The sequence below is a fragment of the Pelodiscus sinensis genome, chromosome 8 (genome assembly GCF_049634645.1).
Source record: "Pelodiscus sinensis isolate JC-2024 chromosome 8, ASM4963464v1, whole genome shotgun sequence".
In the NCBI taxonomy this organism is placed as follows: domain Eukaryota; kingdom Metazoa; phylum Chordata; order Testudines; family Trionychidae; genus Pelodiscus; species Pelodiscus sinensis.
Genome location: NC_134718.1, coordinates 53,163,870 through 53,186,168, shown reverse-complemented (window position 1 = coordinate 53,186,168; position 22,299 = coordinate 53,163,870). Strand labels below are relative to the sequence as shown.

The window sequence follows — 22,299 nt, the reverse complement described above, 5'->3', positions numbered from 1 at the left end:
CATTTGTCATTAATCTTGATTCCCTGCAATCTGTGTACTTGTGGTATTAGTGTTGGACAGCACCTCCCTTTACTATTTGTTTGTCTACTCCATATTCACTTCAAACAAGAAGAAATTGTCTGACATTGCTTAGAAATTCTCTAAATGGTAGTGCAAAATCAGACGTTGCGCACACAAGTTGCATCTTAGAACGCCCAAACTCAAGCGTCACTATATGTCAGTCATCACAGGAGCAAGCCCATTTGTTCAGCAGGTTTTGGGGGCTTTCACAAGTGTGTACCAGCCATTCTTTGGCCATGGAGAAAAGAAGGGAACTCAGCAAAGCACCAGGCCTGTAACCCTACAACTGCATTGCTCCATGTCTTTAAGAATTGCCTGTATCTTTATTTCCCTTTGTTTCTAACAATAGCTGTTGATCTGGTTAGGTTACTTTTGCTTTTTAGACCAGGTTACTGCGATGTGGCCTCATTATGACATTACTCAAGTGATGGTAAGGGGGATCATTCAGTATGCCAACTGATTCTAATTTATGGGTCCATATTTTTGTCATTTCAATTAAATTAGTAACCCCTTATTTCTAGGTGGCTTCCAGCAGTCTTCAATTGAGTGCGGGGCTGGAGGGAGGTGGGAAGGCATCAATACTTAAGGAAGCCTCTGTGCAGTAGAGGAATTGTAACAAGCTGGACAGGATTACAATAGTAAGGGCATGACAGGGAAGAAAATGGGTATTAGTGGCTTGAGCACAGGTGTCAGAGTCTCCATTGACTTCAATTTTTTCCCTTTATCTCTTGCCTTTTTCTCTCTCATAAAAACCTAAGAGGGAGTCTATTCCCATTAATGCCAATTCCTCTGCGATGCTAAGTCATTAGCCTCTGCCCTTAAGTACCCCCCTGTGAGCTAGGTATAATAATACTGCCATACTGCTCAGAAAGTGTTCTGAGTACAATTTAATGTTTGTGAAGTACAGTCTCTTGCAGACTGATTCTTTAACATGGACCCAGCAGCCTCTGGGGTAAAGAGACACTGCAGCAAGGCTGCAAGGAGTAGGAATAGTGTAGTCGATTAACTGATAAGCAAAAGACTATATGTATTCCCTTTCACCCCCCTCAGGTTGGTGAACAGCAGGTTGACCAACAGCCTGGCTTGTGCCAGGTCCGGGACCTACCCCCACTGCAGCTCTGCATTTAAAGTGTATTATGAGCTGGGCGGGTGGGCAGGCAACCAAGAGCATGCCAGATCTAAGAACTCAGACCCCACCCTCTATATAAGGGCTGCTGCCACCCCCGCATTACTGCCTCTTCATCAGAAGCAGTAGCACAGGGTGCCAGGCAGCCAATCCATGAGGGGAGCTGATTTTTAAACTGGCTCCCTTACAGACCAAGTCTTGTCTGGCACCCCGTGCTGCTTCCTTTATATCAGAGGCAGCAGTGTGGAGTAGGAGAGGGCTCCTTAGGAGTGAGGCCAGAACACACTGGCTGTCAGCCCTGCCCCTGGGGACTATAGAATAGTTGACTAACCGATAAGAATTCATGAGGTTACTTGACACTTCAATTAATTGATATTAGACATCCCTAGCAAGGAGAGGTAGCTAGTAAATGAACCACACATATTCCATCCCATACAGAGCCAAGCTGTAGGGAACATGTAGCCTCAGCATTTCCAAATGTCACAGTAAATATGCCATTGTTGTTAATTAATAGTCCAGAACCTTATCCTCAATATAGGAATGTTAGCACTGTCTGAGAAGCACCTGCCATATATTAGATTCCTATCATTTAATTTCACATCCAACAGTGCACCTGTCAAGTCTGGTAATTCAGTGAGAGCTTTGGAAAAGAGAGTGGTAATTTTTTCCAGCACTCGTACAGCCTGGAGACTGAGTTCACCGTTGAATTAGGTTTTGTGGCTGTGGCAGACAGGACGTGATGTGAGGTGTGTCTTATCCCTAGAAGCTGTAAAGGCAAGTCTGACTGGATCGAGCCCTTTGAATAAACAAGAAAGTTAAAAAAAAATACCTGAAGTGTTTCATCTTAATGCATGGTGGTTCTTATGGAGACAAAAAGGTGTGATTTCCTCTTACCTGGGCAGAATAGGGTTCAGTAACAATAGATCCATCACTAAGATCTCACCTGAGGAATAGTTTCTTAGAGTAACCATAGCTGGGCCTTGTAAGCCAGCACAATCTGCTGGAAGACAAGCTAATCCATCTGATGCTGTCCTGTTTCCTGTAGTGGAGATCCATTGACCGAGGTCCTTAATGTACATCTGAGTGTATCCTGCTAGTGGCATGTTACTGACTCGAAACAGTCTGTCAGTGTGGCTGCCAATAAGCCTTCAAATAAAGATGTATAAAATACTTTTCAGCAACCTGAAGTATGCTTGTGGCAGGGTGTACTATCCCTGCACTCAGTCAATGGAGTTGGATCAATCATTGTAGGGAGGCCACACCCCTTTTCCCTAATGTGTATGCTCTACCTGGAAGAGGCAGATAAAATGAGGCAGCCCAGCTCAGTCAGGCCTAGCTGTGGAGGAGGAAGGACAAGGATTGGAAGCTCCTCCAAAGGTAGCAGAAGTGCTGCAGAGCCCATGTACCCAGATCACACTGTGGCTGACTCACCAACTACGGGAGCTAACGGGGACACCAGACTGCTACCAGCTGAGGAGATGCCTGGAATGCAACTTGTGGTAGGAAGTGACCCAGTGGGAGGTGGTAGAATTTGCTGCCTAACCCTTTAGCAGGAAAGTCCTGGCTTCATAGGGCCTGAGTCAGAACTGAACCTGGTAGAGTGGGAGGCTAGAGGCCAGCTTATCCTACCACACCCAATGGACCACTAGGTGTGGCTGCTGTCTATGCTCAGTCCCAGCCCAAAGGCTCAGGAATTACGAGCTGCCCTGCCCCCTACTCAGCTGATTCTCCCACTGCCTATCCCAGCCAGGAGGCTAAAGGGCCATAGATTGTAGCTCCTGGGCGGGACAGAATAAACAGACTGGTCTGTGCTTCATTGTGGGTGTTGAGGTTATCAACAATTTGTTTACATGGTCCCAGCCAGGGTACTGGAGCCTACCCAGCGGCAACTCTCTGAAATTGCACAGAAGCTTAACTAAGTGCTGGCCTGGCTGGGTCCACAGAGCTTCCATAACAGTGTTAATCAGTGAGTTGCTCAAACAAACCCTCCATGAAGATCCAGACTACTCAAGAGTTCCTTGTTTTAGGCACCATTGTCACTCTATTACAAACACCATTACAACTGTGTCAGGGAATCCCAGGAACTAGGAGGAGTACGCATGTACCCTTACTAGTCCTGCAAAGAGCAAGAGTATTTAGCCCCATATTATTATCTTTCCATGATGCTCCCCCTCCAGTGTTGGGAACCTAAGTGGCTGCTGATTGCAGCAGCCCTAAGTGATATCAAGGCTACATAACTCATACAAGGGCCTCCATGTTGATGACCCTTAGGGTCCTGCTGATTTCCTGTGACCACAGGGCTTGGAGGCCAACTCTGGGTCTTGAACAATCAGGAGAGAAAACTCCCTAACAGAATAACTGGGGACAAACTTCCTTTACATCCCTGTCACCACATCCTTGGAGTTTTCTTGCAGGTGGTGTAACTGAGTTTTAAGTTACTTGCCAATAGACACTAAAAGGGCTATTTGGTAAATCATTAGGTGCTTGTTGTCTTCAGAGTGTAAGTTCTTTAAGAACAGAACCTGTTTGGGTTTTATTCATAGTCTTTAAAAGATCCTGCAACACACTGCACAGTAATATTAATAAATACAGTATACAGATTGCAACTTCTAGTGAATCAGTCAATATTTCCTGTTTACCAGCAAGTAATGGATGTTTCTGGACTATACTTTCTCCACTTTTTTTATACCAGATTGTGCACTAAATATGTTACTTATATGGGATTTATAGATATTGGTGTGTATCAGAAACGTCTAAATTTAGTAATAGGTAAATAATTGGATTCACCTTATACTAATGGGCTGCATCTAGACTGGCATGATTTTCCACAAATGCTTTTAACAGAAAAGTTTTCCGTTAAAAGCATTTGTGGAAAAGTGCGTCTAGATTGGCACGGACGCTTCTCCGCAAAAAGTGCTTTTGCAGAAAAGCGTCCGTGCCAGTCTAGACGCACTTTTGCGCAAGAAAGCCCCGATCGCCATTTTCACAATCGGGGCTTTTTTGCGCAAAACAAATCTGAGCTGTCCACACTGGCCCTTTTGTGCAAAAGGACTTTTGCCCGAACGGGAGGAGCATAGTATTTTTATCGCAAGAAGCACTGATTTCAGACAGTAGGAAGTCAGTGTTCTTGCAGAAATTCAAGCGGCCAGTGTAGACAGCTGGCAAGTTTTTCCGCAAAAGCAGCTGCTTTTGCGGAAAAACTTGCCAGTCTAGACACAGCCATGCTGTTCAGATATAAAAGTAACCATGAGAAACACTTATGCTCGTCTCTCTGTTTCCAGTTCATTTTTCTGCCTCCCCTCCCCTCGAACTGTAACTGTCATATAAATCTGCTCTCAGGTGTCTGACATATTTCAGACCATGAACCTGCTGAAAGTTCAAAGCTTTCCGAGTGGTATATTGCACGGAACCTAAGCAGATTTCCAAATCCTCCGCCAGCAATGGTTTTATTTTTGAGTGAAGGCACGAGCTGCATATTTTCTATGGCATGATAAAATGATAGTTGAATCTGAACACTATACAGTTGGGCTTAGCATACACTCAATCATGCTAAAGAAAACTGGGAGAGAGAATGTCAACAATTGTTTTCTATTCATTCTCTTTCATTTTTCCTTTGGGACATGTCTATATACAGACTTGCAGCTACATTCAGTGAACACAGCAGCACCAGAGAGTTTTAGCAGATTTTTATGTTGAAGTTCTGCTACCAGTATTGACCATTATTCTTGAGCAGAGTAATTAAAGATTGCACACTGTCAGGATTTTCAATACACACAGGCAAAAACAGATACAAATTCCCACAGCTCTTATACTGCAATTCTATCTCAGCCTAAGTTACTGAGCCACTCTGGACTCCTATATGATAACTGGGCTGGAGTCCGACACCCAAATATACAATTTCAAGGTGAGCAGCAGAGCAGAATTAGAATCTGATTTTAAACTACTATCTTGGGCAAGGAATTTCTTGTTTAAATAACTTCATTCAGTTCATTTTGACTTAAACCAATAGAAGCCTTCAGCAAATGAGACATTTATGTGTTGTTCTGTAATGTTAAGGTCCATGACTGATACAAGCTTTGTAAATAAAAAGCTTCTTAATATTTTAGTACCACGCTCTATAACCATTATCTAAGCAAATATATGTGCTTATTGAAGTAAATAGGGAACAGAGTTCTAAAACAACTTTTACAATAGACTTTTTATTGTAACTATAATTATTTACCATAATCTCTTTAAGCCCCAACACATACTCACAAACAATACGATATTGAAGCTAAAGAGCAATGTGGTTTTGTGTATGTGTATTAGCCATAAAGTTGATCTGAATCGATTAATCTGTCTTTTCCACTCCCACCACACAGTGATGTTAAGCAGACTGATGGTCAAGGAAGTATTGAATGATAAGGGAAAGCGCTTGTTTGTTTGTTTGTTTTTTAACAAAAAAATCAAAATTAATATCCCTGTTAAACAGTGATGAATTGCCTTAGATTTCTGGAGGAGGATTATAGCAACACGTGGTGCTTCTCAATAAACGGCAATTCTATAGGTGAAGGGCTTTTTTGAGTCCAGCAGCGAGGTCTTGGGGAGTAGGGTTCTCTGCAGTGCAGCTCACTGGGATTCCTTCAACTTCTATTGCTTCTGCTGTTGTTGGACCGATAGCAGCAAACTGAAATGACAAATAATATTTATACTTGTATCTAATATAATCAGATGTGGTGTTAGCATAAGCTCTTGCTACATTACTTCAGTATCTTCTATCATCCTGTCCTGCCTCTGATCAAACTTAATGAACATATCCAACTTGGGAACGTAACTGTAAAGGCTGTTTGGGGCTGAGGGTTTTCTATATTAAAGTAATGCATCAATTTAGCTGCTTTGTAATGACTAAGTAAAGCTTATGGCTTAGTTCACTGGTCCAAGTATCTTAAAAATCCTATTGTTTTCTTGCTCAAGGAAGATAGATTCTAACATGCATCCGCCTTGTCATTGCCAATTCAAGCAGGCACTCTTCTTGGCTCATCATAATCATGAGAAAATCTAATTCTACCCAAACGAGGAAATGGATTAGGGAAGTCAGACCAAAACCTCCTTCTGAGGCAAAAAGTTTCTGCAAAGCTCGTAACACTGTAATTCACGTTAGGCGATTCTGTTGCAGGTTCTTAGCTTACTAGTAAGACGCAACAAGTGAGTATCGGTCAATAATAGGAAAGGAGGACACGGCTAATATACTCATGAGGGATGTAAGAATCCTAAAATCCTACTATATGTGAGTAACTCGCCTTGTGCATACATTCCACAATGCTGACAACTTTGCTAGAGAGAAAATTATGTGGCCTTTTTGAGCAAGTTCATGTTACTCTATATTATGGAATATACTGGAATCATCATGTCAGTCATTCACCTAAAGTATATGATCAGAAACTGCCAGCATCAGCTTTAATATAATTTTCACTAAATCCAAAGAATAATTTAAAAATTTAACAGGAAGGACAGAGTTTAAGATTATTACACATAAGAGAATTTGTACTTCCTTAAATGCAAAGCCCAGAAACTGTAATTAATTTTGTAGTTATTAACTCCAAGAACAGTAGCACCTATGGTTGATCTAATGTCTCTCTTGTTCTTCATGCCATAATAAGAAATATGATGCTATATTCAAAACTATAAAGCACATGAGATATTGAAAGAACTGTTTGCATCACCATTCAACTGCTTTTTAAATTAATAATTTCAGTTGGTTGGTGATTTATTTCCACAGTCCCTGGAAACTCTGTAGTAATTCTCAGCAACTGCTGTGCTACATAAAAATGATGATCAAGTCCTTACTTTCCTGCTGTTCAACTCAATCCACAAACTGCTCCTGATTCCCAGATACAGCCTACTGATGCTTTTAGCCTACATAAATATTATGAATTCCCATCCCCCTTACTTTTTGCTATATGTAAATATCACCATGTAACTCTGTGAAAGATATCACAAAGGTTGTCAAACATAATAAAGTAAAAGGCTTTATTTTCATGGTCAAGTTTCACAAGGTATGATTGTTAGTCTGCACTGCAAGTCTGGCAACAGTAAAGACTTATCGAGGGCCCTCCTTTCACAGTAAATAAATGGATTAATTACAGTGGAATGAGGTAAGACCTTTTGGGAGAAATTTTGGATGAGTATGTAGGACCACTCTGTCCTTATGAAATATTGTATATGGGGGGTTTGCCCCTAACTCACCCACCCTTCTTGCGGAGGTAATTGCAACCAAAAAGGCAACCTTCAATGATGGATGTAGAAGGGAACAGGTAGCTTTTGGTTCGAAGGGCTTGCCTATTAGCACCCTAAGTACAAGGTTAAAGTCCACATGGGAATTGACGCTTTTCTTGGTGGGAAAATATTGTGTAAGTCCCGGAGGAACCTTTCAATGGAAGGGTGAGTAAAAGAGGAGTGACCCTGTAGAGGAGGATGTAGAGTCGTGAGGACAGTGACATGTACCTTAATGGAGCTAAGGGTGTGTCTGGACTACAGGTTTTGTTTTGTTTTTTAAGTGGCCTTTTTTCACAAAAAACTCCCCCTGTGTCTAGACTGCTGCTGCATTCTTTGGAAAGTAAATCGAAAGAATGTGGCAGGTTTTTTTGACCGCAGAAAACCTCGTTTACAAGGAAGAACGCCTTTTTCAAAAGTGCTCTTTTGAAAAAAGGCGCTATGTAATGCAAACTCTGCTTTTTCAAAAGAGAGCATCCAGACTGCCTGGGTGCGCTCTTTTGAAAAAGTGGCTTGCTTTTTCAAAAGTACTGGTTGTAGTATAGATGCTCTTTTTTGAAAGGCTTTTTCGAAAGGGGCTTGCAGTCTAGACATAGCCTCAGTGACAGTCTAGTTTAATGTAGGTGTAATAGGTAACTAAGTATATGTGAAACTCTGGCCTCCATTGGAATGCATTTCTGTTTTGAGCACCTCACAGTAAAATGGTTCCATTTTTGTTTGTATATTTTCCTGGTTGCAGGTCTGCAGGAGCTCATCAGGATTTGCTATACTGTGTTGGGTTACTCCGTTTCCACAGGAGTCAGACAACTATCATCCACACATGAAGACAGAGTGTATAGACGGCTGAATGGTGGATCTGCTACTTCTGTTGTGTGAGCAGGGACCAGACTGGAAGAAGGCAATCATCTGCAACAGGTAAGGATACCACATCTGTCTGGGCCAACTTGCAGCTCTGAGTATGACTTTGGCTCTGTTCTGTTTGATTTTCAGGATGTTGTATTGAATAAGTGGAAAAGGTCGAAATGCATATAGGAGGGGTACTTCCCATTTTATGCTGAATGCATCTCCAAACAAGCGGGGGCCTATGCCCACTCTGGAGCAGTAGTATGGGAACTGTGTGTTTTCATGGCTGGCAAATAGGTCCTCCACTGGGAATCCCCACTTCTGAAATAGGTGCTTCAGCATTGTGGGGTTGATTTCCCACTCGTGATTCTGTGGAAGTTTCTGCTGAGGCTGTCTGCCAGGATGCTGTCTTTGCCTGGGAGGCAGGTTGCGATCAGGCTTATGTTTTGTGGAATGCACTATTTCCACAACTGGACCGCTTCCTGGCCGAGCTGGTAAGATCGGGGTCCTCCCCCCCCCCCCGTGTCGATTGATATAATACATTGTGGTGACATTCTCTGTAAGTATTTGTATTTTTTTGTTCTGAATCAGTGGGAGGAAATGTATGTAAGCATTGCGTACTGCCCTGAGTTCGAGCAAGTTGATATGTCTGTTGGTCTCCTCCTTGTCCCACTGGGTTTGGACGATATGCTTGCCCAAATGGGCTCTCCAACTTATTAACGGGGCATTCATAGTGATTGTCAGTGTTGCAGGGAGCTGCTGGAAAGAGACCCATTTGCACACATTGTGATGTTGTATCTACCACGTGAGTTGTTTTTATTTTGCTTGGCGTGGTAAGGCATTTGTTTATATGGTACTATATACAGCCTGTACACCGTCCTTAGTCAGGCCTGAAGTGGCCTCATGTGAAGCCAGGATAAACTAACATGAGAAAGTTAAAGTATTTAATCTATTTAATATTTCTTTTCTTACTGGTTAAATTAAAACAGTCTCCCTAGCTACAGCTCTAGCAAAATGGCTCGGGCATTATTATATAATTAACGGCGAGTTTCCATTAGCAACTGGTGGGCTGTGGAAAGGTTTGCATTGAGCCAGGTGGGTCACAGGCCAAAAAATTTGAGAATCACTGCTACAAATCCAACCTCTTTCGCTGGTCCCTAATTTGAAGAGTGAAATTATGGAAAAGTTCATATTCTGATCTGAATTTTACACGTCATTTCTAGTGTGATTTCAAACTCCTGTAGGAAGACATTTCTTCTGCCACAAGAGAAAGAACTATATGAGAATGTGGGGAATTGAAGAGAAATTTCCCATCAGCTCAAATATCTTTCACATTGTATCAGAAAGTGGTCCAGAAAAGTACGCGGCCCTGTTTCTCAACTAAGGACATAATCCTGAATAATAAATGATTCATTTGAAAACAGATTACCACAGAGACACTGCTCAAATTCAAACAGAAGAAGCTTTGTATTTGTGGTAAATTGAACCTCATTTCTACCTGTCCACAAGATGGAGAACCATCTCCATAACAGCTGCAGCTTGTGACCATTTGAATTTTTGAAGGTACCAACCACCTAATTGATACTTTAACAAGGTACCTCTGTTTCCCAGCATATTAGTTTAATTTGTGTGATAAGTAGTGAGGTGGAGTGGCAGCTCACTGACCCGGAGCAGGAAAAGCCCCATTGTGAGCCTGACCCCAACCCTTCATCTGACCAGAAGGTGAAGTCAGGCCAGGAGTTCAGTCAGGGACCAGCTGTCAGATGCCTGCCCTGTGATCTGGGCTGGGAGGCAGAGGACTGGTCTGGACAGGTCAGACAGCTCTGCTGTTGTTGGGGCTCTGGGCTGGGACGCAGTAGAGTGGTTGGGCCTGCATCCTCCTCTGATACCTAGTCCCTGGGCGACAGTCTACTCCTCTCCATCACTTCAGGCCAAACGCCTGTGTTTGCCGGATCTCCTCCTGAACAAGGAGATCTGACTGCTAGTGTGAACTGCTAACTGTATAGACTGTTTGTTTTATCACCCTGCCCAGAACCAAGGCCTGGGCTCCTAAATACCTAGACTGGCTTGTTAACCACTGAACTGGGCTGATCATAGGCCCGAGTCCCAGGACTACCGGGGGCCAGTGGATGTAAGTGGAGTGGCTGCTCACTGACCCAGATGGGGAACAGCCTCTCAGTGAGCTCTGACTGGCTACAGATGATCTTAAATGAATAAATGTGAGGGTAGAACTTTTAATTAAAAAAATAGTTTCAAAAACTGATCATATTCATTATCATCTAGTTAAAGCGCTGTGGTAGTAAGAATTTTCAAACCGAAGAAATCAAAAATTAAAAGTCTAATGAATTACTCATTTCTAATACCTTATAAAAACAGATGTCAACAGGTGATTTATGAAAGAAAGAGGTAGCTATTTTAACTAGCACTAGTCATCTAAGACATTTAATTAAAAAATAAAAGAAATACATCTTTGAACTAATTAGTCACACACAGTTGAAAAACTCAAAGTCCTTTACAATGGCCAGTAAGCAGACAGCTAAGCAGAAAACCCTGATGACTTGTACAAGAGTAACTTAGTGGTACTAAGGAAAACAATTTAAATGGTCTGATTCCCCATCTCTTGATCAAACAAATAGACCACATTCCTCTTCACTATGTTTTAACACTTAGAATCATAGAATACTAGAACTGGAAGGGACCTCAAGTTGCCTTACTAAAGTCCAGTCCAGCGCCCTCACAAAAGGACCAACCACTGTCTAGATCATCCCTGATAGATGTCTATCCAAACTGCTCTTAAATATGTTCAGTGATGGAGATTCCACAACCTCCCTAGGTCTTCTATTCCAGTGTTTAACCACCCTGACAATAAGGAAGTTTTTCCTAATGTCCAACCTAAACCTCCCTTGCTGCAATTTAAGCCCAATGCTTCTTGTCCTATCATCAGAGGCCAAGGAGAACATTTTTTCTCCCTCCTCCTTGTAACACCCTTTTAGATACTTGAACACTGCTATCATTTCCCCTCTCAGTCTTCTCTTTTCTAAACTAAGCAAGCCCAATTATTTCAGTCTTTCCTCATAGGTCATGTTTTCTAGGCCTTCAATCATTCTTGTTGCTCTTCTCTGGACCTTCTCCAATTTCTCCACATCTTTCTTGAACTGTACCCAGAACTGGACACAGTACTCCAACTAAGGCCTAATCAGTACAGAGTAGAAGAATGACTATTGAATCTTGCTCACAACACTCCTGCTAATGCATGCCAGAATCATATTTTGGTTTTTTTTGCAACAGTGTCACACTGTTGATTCATATTTAGCCTGTGGTCCGCTATGACCCCCTAGATCCTTTTCAGCAGTACTCCAACCTAGACCGTCACTTCTCATTCTGTATTTGTGGAATGGATTGTTCTTTCCTAAGTGGGGTACTTGGCATTTGTCCTATTTACTTTGCACCATTTCTCAGTTTGTCCAGATCATTTTGAATTATGACCCTATTCACCAGAGCTTGGTATCATCTGCAAACTTAATAATCGAACTGTCTATGCCACCATCTAAATTGTTGAGGAAGATATTCAACAGAATCTGTCCCCAAACAGACCCCTGTGGAACCCCACTTGTTATGCCCTTCCAGCATGATCATGGACAGTTGTTAACTACTCTCTAAGAACAGTTATTCAGCCAGTTATGCACCCAACTTATAGTAGTACTATCTAGATTGGGTTTCCCTAGTTTATTGATAAGAAGGTCATGCAAGACAGTGTCAAATGCCTTACTGAAGTATACGTCCACCACTTCTCCCTTATCCACAAGACTTGATATCGTATCAAAGAAAGCTATCAGATTGGTTTGACATGATTTGTTCTTTACACATCCATGCTGGCTGTTACCTGTCATCTTATTTTCTTCCTGATGTTTGCAGATGAATTCCTTAATTACTTGCTCCATTATCTTCCCTGGCACAGATGTTAAACTGCCTGGTTTGTAGTTTTCTGGATTGTTCTTATTTCCCTTTTTATAGATGGGCACTATATTTGCCCTTTTCCAGTCTTCTGGAATCTCCCTCGACTTCCATGTTTTTTTCAAAGATGACAGCTAAAGGCCTCCTCTATCAGCTCTTTGAGTATTCTCGGATGCATTTCATCAGCCCCTGGTGATTTGAAGACAACTAACTTTTCTAAGTAATTTTAACTTGTTTTTCTTTTAAGTTTAACTTCTAAACCTACCCCATTTCCACTAGAATTCACTATATTAGGCATCCCATCACCATTAAACTTCTTGGTGAAAACCAAAATATAGAAGTCATTAAGCACCTCTGTCATTTCTAAGTTTCCTCCTCTTCACTGAGCAATTGGCCTATCCTGTCCTTGGTCGTCTTCTTGCTTCTAATATATTTGTAGAATGTCATCTTTTTAACCTTTATGTTTCTAGCTAGATTTATGTATCTAGCTAAATTTAGCTCGATCGGATACTTATTGGATACTTTACCTTAATTTGATTAATAAAATCACCAGAAAACTTCTGAATGTGCTGAAGACAAAATCTGACACCAGATGGACTAAAAAATGTGATGCTTTCTGGAATACCCTGTATAAAAGTAAAGACGGAACAACAGGTTGGAACATGTTTCTCTTGACTCATATCAATCTCCTTAGCAGTCTCCGTATAGATACCGTGTTGTCAACCGAAAAGTGCTCAAGTCAGCTAACAGGAGGGATTTATAGAGGGATTTATTATGGTGCCTAGCCTGCGCTACACAAGGGACCAACTGAATTTCATGTGTGTGTGTGGTGTTGTTTTTTCTACCATCCATTTTCCAAGGTCATGTGAAAATTGAGTGTTCTTTGGTGCTAAGGATGTAAAGAGTAAGGATTTGGACTAAGGATGTAAAGAGTAGTCGATTAATTGACTACCCGATAAGCCTAGGCTTATAGGGTACTCTGACTATAGCCGCTCCCCGGCTTTTGGCCACCTCCACTTACGACCATCCGCACTTACGACCAAAGCGGTCGTAAATGAGGATCCGAGTTACAAACGGCGATTCGCGCTTTCGAACAGCACGGTTGCCATGTAACTCTATGGGATCCGAGTTACGAACAGTTGGAGTTACGGACCGAGTGTTGGTCCGTAACTCATTCGTAACTTGGAGAGCGGCTGTACTTGCTTTCCCCCCGCCCCATGCTGCCTCTATATCAGAGGCAGTAAGGGGAAGGGGGAGCAGAAGCCAGTTCTGGGGGGAGCCGGCTTCCCACAGCACTGTCTCCATGGTGCCACTTGCTCCCTCCCATGGACAGGAGCTGCTGCCAGAGCAAGAATCCCTTCCCCATGAGAAGCAGCAGTGTGTGTGGGGGAGGAGGGATAGGCAGGGATGCCTGCTCTGGCAGCAGCTCCTGTCCATGGGAGGGGGTCCCAGGTCCCCACTGGGACTGCTGGACCCGGCACGAGTCAAGACTGAGTAAGCCCAGCTCAGTCCCGGGTTGCATCGGGTCCAGGAACTACCCCTGCTGCGGCTCTGCAATTTAAATGTAGTCAGAGCAGGGCTGCCTGTATGCCTGGCTCTTACTACATTTAAACTGGAGAGCCACAGCAGGGAAGCACCTTCCCTTATCGACTAATTGTGTGGTCAATGCAAATTGAATCGACTACATGATTACCAATTACCCACCTCTTAACATCCTTAATGGGGACCAAGATGTTTTCTATATTAATGAACCAGATGGGGCATTCTTTATATTCTCTTACTCCTGAAAAACAGGAAACCTCCACACACTACTCTCCTAACTTTCTCCGCAGACATGTCTCAGTTCTGGATATATTCTGGGTCCCTCCCACCCTGCATATTCTCCCTCTTCATCCTAAACTCTCTCAGCCACTCAGTTTCTCACACCCAACAAAATGTAATTGCTTCAACAGGAGAGAGAGAGACTCACCAAGAGTATCTACAGCCCAGTGTTTAGGGCACTCTCCTGGAAGATATGACTACTGGACTACTGCTGTAAGGAAAATACTACCTCCTATATTTTTCATATGGAAGGGTGCCTAATTTGAGAGGAAAGTTCACAGCTGTGAATCCTGAGCAAAGTTAGAAACCTAACTCCCTTTGAGGGTGGGGCTTAAGACTTACCTTTTACAGCATTGCTTACTAAACTTAGGCAGATCCCCACTCAGCATGCTGGCTTTGGTGAATTCCTTAATAGGTATCTGACTCTCCCCATTCATTGCACAGGAAGCCTGGATACCTAACTTAGGGTTATGAACTCCAGTAAAAGGCAGAGAGCCTAAAATTAGGCATCAGTGCCCAAGTGCATTTATACACTTTAAGATAGATTCACCCCTCTCACCACCAGCCTATATTTATGCAGGGCACTGTATAGTTAACCACAATAGAAATATCAAAACATAAGAACTAGAAGCTTATAATAAACATTGTATTTGCTTTGCCTTGAATGACAACAAGCAATGAATTCCATAACAAAGATATAAAATTACAAGATGACCTGGCTGCTACTTACTCACATTTATGACCTGGGGAAGCCATATAATTTGAGAATTATAACTTTAATATTCATCTGGAAACATACAGATAGCACAGCATAACAACAAGGCTGGTGGGGCCACAGTGATTCAGGACTCTGAATGTCAGAACTTCAAAATCAATATGTAATTTAACAGGAAGTCAATGCAGAGACTTTAAATCAAAAATAACATGCTCAGGCAAGCATCTGTAAGTATGCAAAGCTGCATTCTGAATAAGCTAAATCATAACTATAATGCAGGTTCCTGCAAATAAGAACATTCTAATAATCTAATATTGAGAAAACAAAAGTGTGTACCAGCGGCTCCAGATTTATTTTGCTATCCACTGACCTTAGCCTCAACCTTTATTAGATGGCAAAAAGACACTTTTAGAATGGATTTTAAGAAACTGATATATGTGAGGATAGCCTATCATCCAAAATTTTTACACTTAAAATGGAATCAGTAACACATTCTCAAATACAAATTCAGCATAAGAACTTGGCTCAGCAATCATGCAGAGCTGATAATTAGTGCTGGACTCAGATTCATGAAGTTGTGGTAAACACATTCCATGACAGAGATCCTACAATTATGGTCATGAGTAAGTAAATCATTAAATGCCTTTAGTAATTTTGTCTCTGATGTAACATGATCTAAAACCAATTTTTTTTTCAAAATTTCATTTTTGTTAAACATATAAAAAAGAACAAGATGAATATATAATTGCTGTTTCCAGTAATCCTAACAAAAACCACAACTTGCAAACTAGAAAAAAATTTGAAAAGTCTAACATCAAAGGTTGGGTTTTTTTCTCCCACAGAGGCATTATTATCTATATATTTTAGGACTTTTAACATCTGTTACTATAATATTTAAAAGGCAATGTATTTACTAAAATTTTTTGGGTGCTTTTTCCAATTTTAAGGACTAATTCATTGTATCCAAAAGATTAAAACTATAGCCAAGGGATTCTTTTCAGTGTCAGAACAGAATATAGGAAGCTTGTTTGTTGGCCTTAGGTTTTGCGTCATCACAACAATATCTTATGCAGATAACTGAGGGGAAAAAGCAGTTTTTTATCAAGTTTTGTGTATATATCAGAAAGTTTTACATTTATGCTGGTGACCTTTGATGGTGCAATACCTGTTCTGAGAAATAATTCTTCAAGGATTCTTGGAGACTGGGATGTTGAGCAGTTTGATAAACAGTAAGGCATTCCAGGGAAATATCTGTAATTAAAAGAGAAAATATGCCAGCAAATAAACAGGATATTAATAACTCCCATTATTCCATTGCAATATCACTATAATATTAATTGCATTAAAAATAAATTACTTTAAAGACTAAGATGTAAGAATATTTCTTTCAAAAGATTCCTGAGCACTTTGAGTTATAAAAGTCAATTAAAGTACTTTACATATCTAGAGCTATCTTTAATCAGAAGATCTCAAAGCACTTTACAAACACCATTTAAGCCTCACAATCTCACTGTGAATAAAATAAATGGGGAACTAAGCTAAAGAGCAAAATCAAATTATCTTCCCTATGCCAGAGATAGCTTCAGTAGTAGAGGTGGGAGTAGAACTCAGTTCTCCTGATTCTCAGTCCTTTCTCAGAGCCTCACAGTACAATCCAATATATACAGATCCATGGATGGTTCACAATGAAGAATAAGTCTTTAATCTTTTACCATTATTTTGAGAAAGGATGAGGATTTCAACAATAAGTTAACACATTAATATTAAACTCTAAAGGCTGTGACCACCTTTTTCTTTGAGTATTGTTGGAAGAACTTCTCTTTTCAGAGACCCACAAGGAAAAAGAAGAGGTGATGAATTAGGTGCTTCCCCTGTAAACAAACATATTAGCGAAATTAAATCATGGTTACATTTTTGACTGTGAGCACAAATGACACTTAAAAAGTTCAAAATTTTGAATATATACTGAAAATCCAGTATTCTTCATCTTAAGCACGTACAAAACTAAGATCACTGAAAACATTTGCAGTTCCAGCTACATCTGCAATTCAGAAGGCAGAGTCTATTTAGCATGTAAATTAAAAATGATTCCATTGCTACAGTATGAATACATTGGTTAAAAAGATCTGGCAAAAAGATAAATTGCATTTCTATATTCTATTTCCTTTGCCAAGAGAATACCAAGTAAAATGTAAGTTATCTCCTCATCAGTCTCTCCCCAATTTTCAGGCACACACTTGATTTCCTATTCAAAGGCTTAATCAGACAGAATATAGCTGCCGTACGAGCTGTGGATATCTCCATGACATGTCATGATATGTGGAGGACAGAACAGGCAACTGAAGAAAGGGACAGAATGCTTGTGTGATGGATAGTAGAAATATTGACCAGCATCCAGTGACTCAGAGGTTAAACTTAGGTAGCTAGAAAGGGTGTTGGCAGGGGACCAGAAGAACCAATGGGGTTACAGTGCTGAAATTGGAATTAAATATAGATACCTGGTCTGCTCTTCCTTTGTGTGTGATTCTAAGCTAAGGGCTGGAGGGAGCAGATGCAGAAATCAGAATTACCATGCCTATAAGAAATATTGGACATGGGAGTGAACTAGACCTGGAAATACAGATCAGCATGAATCACAAGTAGAGGTATCTAGTCATGAAGTATCTAGTCACGATAACAGTATTTTTCTTTATTTTAGTTATTTGAACTTCTCTGTGTGAATCAATGCCTTCCCTCCCCCATTCACTATCTAAGAGTTGTTCCCACAGATTTTCTCTGGCTATGTCTAGACTGCAAACCTCTTTCGAAAGAGGCTTTTTTGAAAGTATCTTTCGAAAAAGCCTCTTTTGAAAAAGAGCATCTAGAGAACAAGAAGATTTTTCAAAAAAGCGGCTTACTTTTTCGAAAGAGAGTCTAGATGCTGTCTTTCGAAAAAGCCCAGTTTTCATGCAATAGCGCCTTTTTTCAAAAGATGACTTTGGAAAAAAGGCGTTATTCCTTCTAGAATGAGGTTTACCACCATCGACAAAACTGCTGCATTCTTTCAATTTACTGTTGACAGAACACAGTGGTAGTCTAGACGCAGGTACAGTTTTTTCAAAAAAAGGCCACTTTTTTCAAAAAAAACCCTGTAGTCTAGACATACCCTCTGTGTTTTAGTTTTACTTGGTTGCTCTGTAACACCTAGCAATCAAGTAAACTTTATCAAGTATATCTTTTGTTTTGTTAATAAAAGGTGATGATCTTTCTAAGGTGATGGTTTGATTCTTGTGTCCTGGAAAGTAAGAGGGTCTGTGTGTGTGCGTGTCTGCCTGCCTAGATTGAGTGGTCAGTACCAGACCATGGTAGCTTGTTTTTGTCTTTTTTTTCAAGCTCTTTTGGGACAAAAGAGCTTGGGGTACCCCCAGGGGAGGAATTCAAGTATTCCCCCGTTTTCTTTTTAGAGTAAATCACTTGACGGTTGCAGCTTTTGAGGTTTTTTTCCCTCAGAGCCAGTGCATCTATAACTCTGGGGAGTTTTTGTAAGCAGAGCCTATAGAGCAGTGATCTCCAACCTTCTTAAGCACAAGATCACTTTTTGAATTTAAGTTCAATCCAAGATCTACCTCAAAATGCCGTTTGCCCCACCTCCTTTTTGAGCCTTCTCTGAGGCCCCACCACTGCTCACTCCATCCTCTCTCCCTTCCCCATTCTCCCTCACTCTCACTAGGCTGGGGCAGAGGGTTGGGGTGCAGGCTTTGGTCTTGGATTAAGGGATTTGGAGTGTGAGATTGGCTCTGAGCTGAACTTGGGACAGGCAGGCAGTTGGGGTACCAGAGGGGGTTCTAGGTGCAGCCTTTGGGAGGGTGTTTGGATGCAGGGGTGCTCGGGGCTAGGACAGGAGCTTGAGGTGTAAGAGGGGGGTCACGACTGGGGTAGGGTTTTGGGATATGGGCTCCAACTGGGCACTGCTTGCTTCATGTGGCTCCTGGGTGGTGGTGCAGTGGGGCTAAGGCAGGCTCACCCAAACTCCATCCCAAATCCTGCTGTGCCCCTCTCTGCTCTGGTGAGAGAGGATATAGAGTGGGAAAAGGGGGCACCTTGACATCCTCTGCTTCCCCTGCCCTACACAGAAAGCAGGAGGCTCCTGAGGGGACAGCTCCAAAGCAAAGGGCAGGTGATGTGCAGCAATGGGGGCAGGAGCACTGAAATACTGGCACTTGATAGCCTGTTGGCCGTACCAGTTAGGATCTCCTGGCAAAGGTTCCAAGATCTACCAGGAGATCCTGATCTACTGGTTGGTGACCATTGCTATCGAGGCAAGGTATTTAAGGTTCTTTGCAGGCCCTCATCTTCTGCACTTGGAGTGCCAGAGAGGGGATCGGCCCTGACACCTTGCAAAGATGTTCCAGAGTTACCTCTAGCAACTTTATTTCCTTACTTGTGGGGAAGGAGAGACTCTAATTCCTATTACCATGGTGTCTCAAAAGAGCCTCCCCACCCATCCTTACCCATTGAGTTGGATGGCCCTCATCCCTTATTGCTGTAATGTAGGGAAGAGCTTGCTGACGTCAGCTGAAAGAATGGGAAGGCTGGAGAAGATCTAGTTAATTTAAAAGTTAAAAAGCCTTCCAGACCTATTAGCATAACACTGAACCCGTGAAAGAGATATTCAAGTGGTAATGAAGCCATTCAACAGGCATTTGCCAACCCCAGGTTGGATCTCCCCAAAACCGGGACTCTTTGGTCTGGTAACATCCATGGACCAGCAGGACCATAGATGTTCCTGGACCAGGGAGTGCTGGCTGGGAGCCCCAGTGGCAAGAGGTTTGGTGGGTTAGAGCCCAGCAGGGCTGGGACCAGGGATGCGGCAACCCCGGCAGTGGAGCCAAGGCAGGGGATGTGGCAGTCCTAGCAGTAGAGCTCGGGTTAGGCACATGGCAGATACGGCAACTCCGGTAGTGGGGCCGGGAATGCGGCAGTCTGGGTGCTGGGGCTAAAGCAGCACAGCAGCTCAGCAGGGGGGTAGGCAGATGGGACCAGAAGTAGGGAGGGGCAGTGGGTTGGGGGGCTGGTAGCAGGGGACCTCCCCGGTCTAGCAAATTCCCTCATTCAGGACCAGTTGGGAATGTTCAGAAAGCTGTACCAGAAAGGTCCAACCTGTACTGTCAACTTTTGAATTTGTGTCAGTCTACAGGTCCTTAGTTTAAAATTTGCTTTAAAATAACTCATTAGTGTTTTGCTGAAGATATAAAACCTCATCTCTAAAAAATGACCCACTCCTGGATGCCTGGGGAAATATGGACGCCAATTTAATAGTACTGCATAGGGCCCCATGAATCCTAACGACAGCTGTGGGGATGGTATTTCAGATTTCTATTTTGGCATTTTTAAAGGGGTCTATCACTGGAATCTCTGTATCTATATACCCTATTTAATATGGCAGTCATGGAAATGAAGACCCTAATTCCAACAAGAATGACTGCAGTGTTTGCGAATTGAAGCTCCCCATTGGATGGGAATGCAATAGCACTAACTATATTTTGGGAGTGTGTTAACTCTTTTGCTGGATTTTAGGGATTTTTAAAATTATTAATTTAGGCCATTGCTTCAGAAAATTCTTGCAATAATTATTATTTATTGCAAGTGGATTGTATACTTAGAAAATAAGGGTGAAAGATAATACAGGAAGGAAGGATATGATTACATTTACCTGTAAAATGTTAGCACCAATCAGGATCAGGACCTCATTGAGCTAGATGGTGAGGGGGGATGATGGAGGGAGAAAAACAATGTCATCTAATTCTTCAGATGCCAAGCTGGATTAAGGATGTAAATTGCGGTTAATTTACTAGTCAAGTAGTCGATGGAATTTCCTGCTGGGCTCAAAGGAGGAATGCGGAACACAGCGTGCAGCCCAGGGCAAGTGGGAAGTCCCGCTGACTCCAGGCTGCATGTGGGATGCCAGCTTTAATGTACAAGCGTCCCCAGCGGGAGCTCTTGTGCATTTCAAAGTGGAAGCGCTCTCACAGAGGCCCCCGCTGACCCTGGGCTCCTTGTTGTGCTGCCGATTTGAAATGACACGCAGAGCCCGGAGTCAGCTGGGGACTCTCCAGCTGATTCCGGCTCCACTCAGCATTTCAGCGGAACTTGGAATCAGCTGAGGACTCCTCAGCTGATCGCGAGTTCTGCACGGCATTTCCCCAGAACTCGGGGTTAGCTGGGGACTCCCAAGCTGATCCTGGATTCTGTGGAAATGCTGCGCGGAGCCCGGGATCAGCTGGGGAGTCCTCAGCTGACCCTGGGCTTCAGGCAGAGCTGCTGCTTTGAAACACCCACCTTGTCAGATAGTTGACTAGTCTTTAACATCCTTAATCTGGATCACTATTTATTTAAAGGTCCACCTGAAGACAGGCATATATGAATAGTCTTCACAATCTTTTTTCTATGCAGCTGCCCAACACTGTGTGCTGTTAAAACAAAACAGTGGTTTGGCTAATGTTTAGTTAATATTTTGAGTCTACTTTTAGCATAAGAAATAACAAAGCTCCCTCAAATATATTTCAACTTGAAATACTACACCATACTTGATATTCTAATCAAACTTCAAGTAGCAGGTATTTTTAAAGGCTTTTGCAACTGTTATTTTTACCACCCAAAAGAGATCCCAACATGGGAATTCTTATTTTCATGAAATGGGGGTATATATCAGAAGCAAATGAAACGATGGAAATCAATCTTTCTTTGATCCTAAATGGAACAAGAAACCCTTTGAGACTTTTCAGAACTAAACATCTGAGCAGTGGACATATTCTAATAAAGTCTGTGCATACATTTTCTTTTTATAGGATACTTAGGGTGCGTCTATATAGAAGGGCTTAACTTAAAATAAGCTATGCAAATTGAGCTAGGTCAATTTGCATAGCTTACTTCGAAATAGCTTATTTTGAAATTTGGAGCATCTACACAGCACTTATTTTGAAATAGAGCACTCTTCCTCCAACTTCCCTTACTCCTCATAAAATAAGAGTTACAGGAGTAAGAGTAAGAAGTCCTCCAGCTTGACAGTATTTTGAAATAACTGCCTGTTACGTAGACGCGGACTAAGTTATTTCGAAATAACACTAGTTATTTCGAAATAGTGTGGCAGTGTAGACGTACCCTTAGTGTAAAATATATTTCAAGGCACACAAAGGTCTGAGCCAAAATTCAGTACAATTATATTATTCTTTTTTAAATGTGGGGTCTTTCAAAATGTATTAATTGATAATTCAATTTCCTCTTAAAGAGTTTTTCCAGGAGTCTTTCAGAACAATAAACCACAGACTGGGTTGTTTATTTTAAGCACTGAAAGGAGATTTTTGGTTTTCAGAATTAAGCACCAAAGTTGCCTTCAGGGAAAAAACAGACACTATAGTAAAAATCTAAGTGAAGGACCTTCTTAGCAGTCAACACAGATTGATCTGAATATCCTAATTGCAATCTGAAGTTTTATTAGGACACAGAGACATGTTAGTAATAAATTACAGGAAACGACAACAAATTGAGA

At 41.8% G+C, this 22,299-nt stretch overlaps 1 protein-coding gene across 3 annotated transcripts in view; it reads right to left on the bottom strand.

The window, feature by feature from the left end:
* Window positions 1-5,365: 5,365 nt before the first annotated feature.
* UROS (uroporphyrinogen III synthase) overlaps window positions 5,366-22,299 on the bottom strand; it is a 46,764-nt gene continuing 29,830 nt past the window's right edge. For 2 of the 3 annotated variants that reach the window (XM_075935289.1, XM_075935290.1), the window contains exons 7-10: window positions 16,559-16,642; window positions 15,937-16,022; window positions 12,763-12,861; window positions 5,366-5,852 (exon numbers count right to left, since the gene is read on the bottom strand). In XM_075935289.1, coding sequence (XP_075791404.1) covers window positions 5,727-5,852; window positions 12,763-12,861; window positions 15,937-16,022; window positions 16,559-16,642 — 395 coding nt within the window. In that variant the 3' untranslated portion in view covers window positions 5,366-5,726. The remainder of the gene's footprint in view (window positions 5,853-12,762; window positions 12,862-15,936; window positions 16,023-16,558; window positions 16,643-22,299) is intronic. The other variant, XM_075935291.1, reaches the window with a different exon arrangement.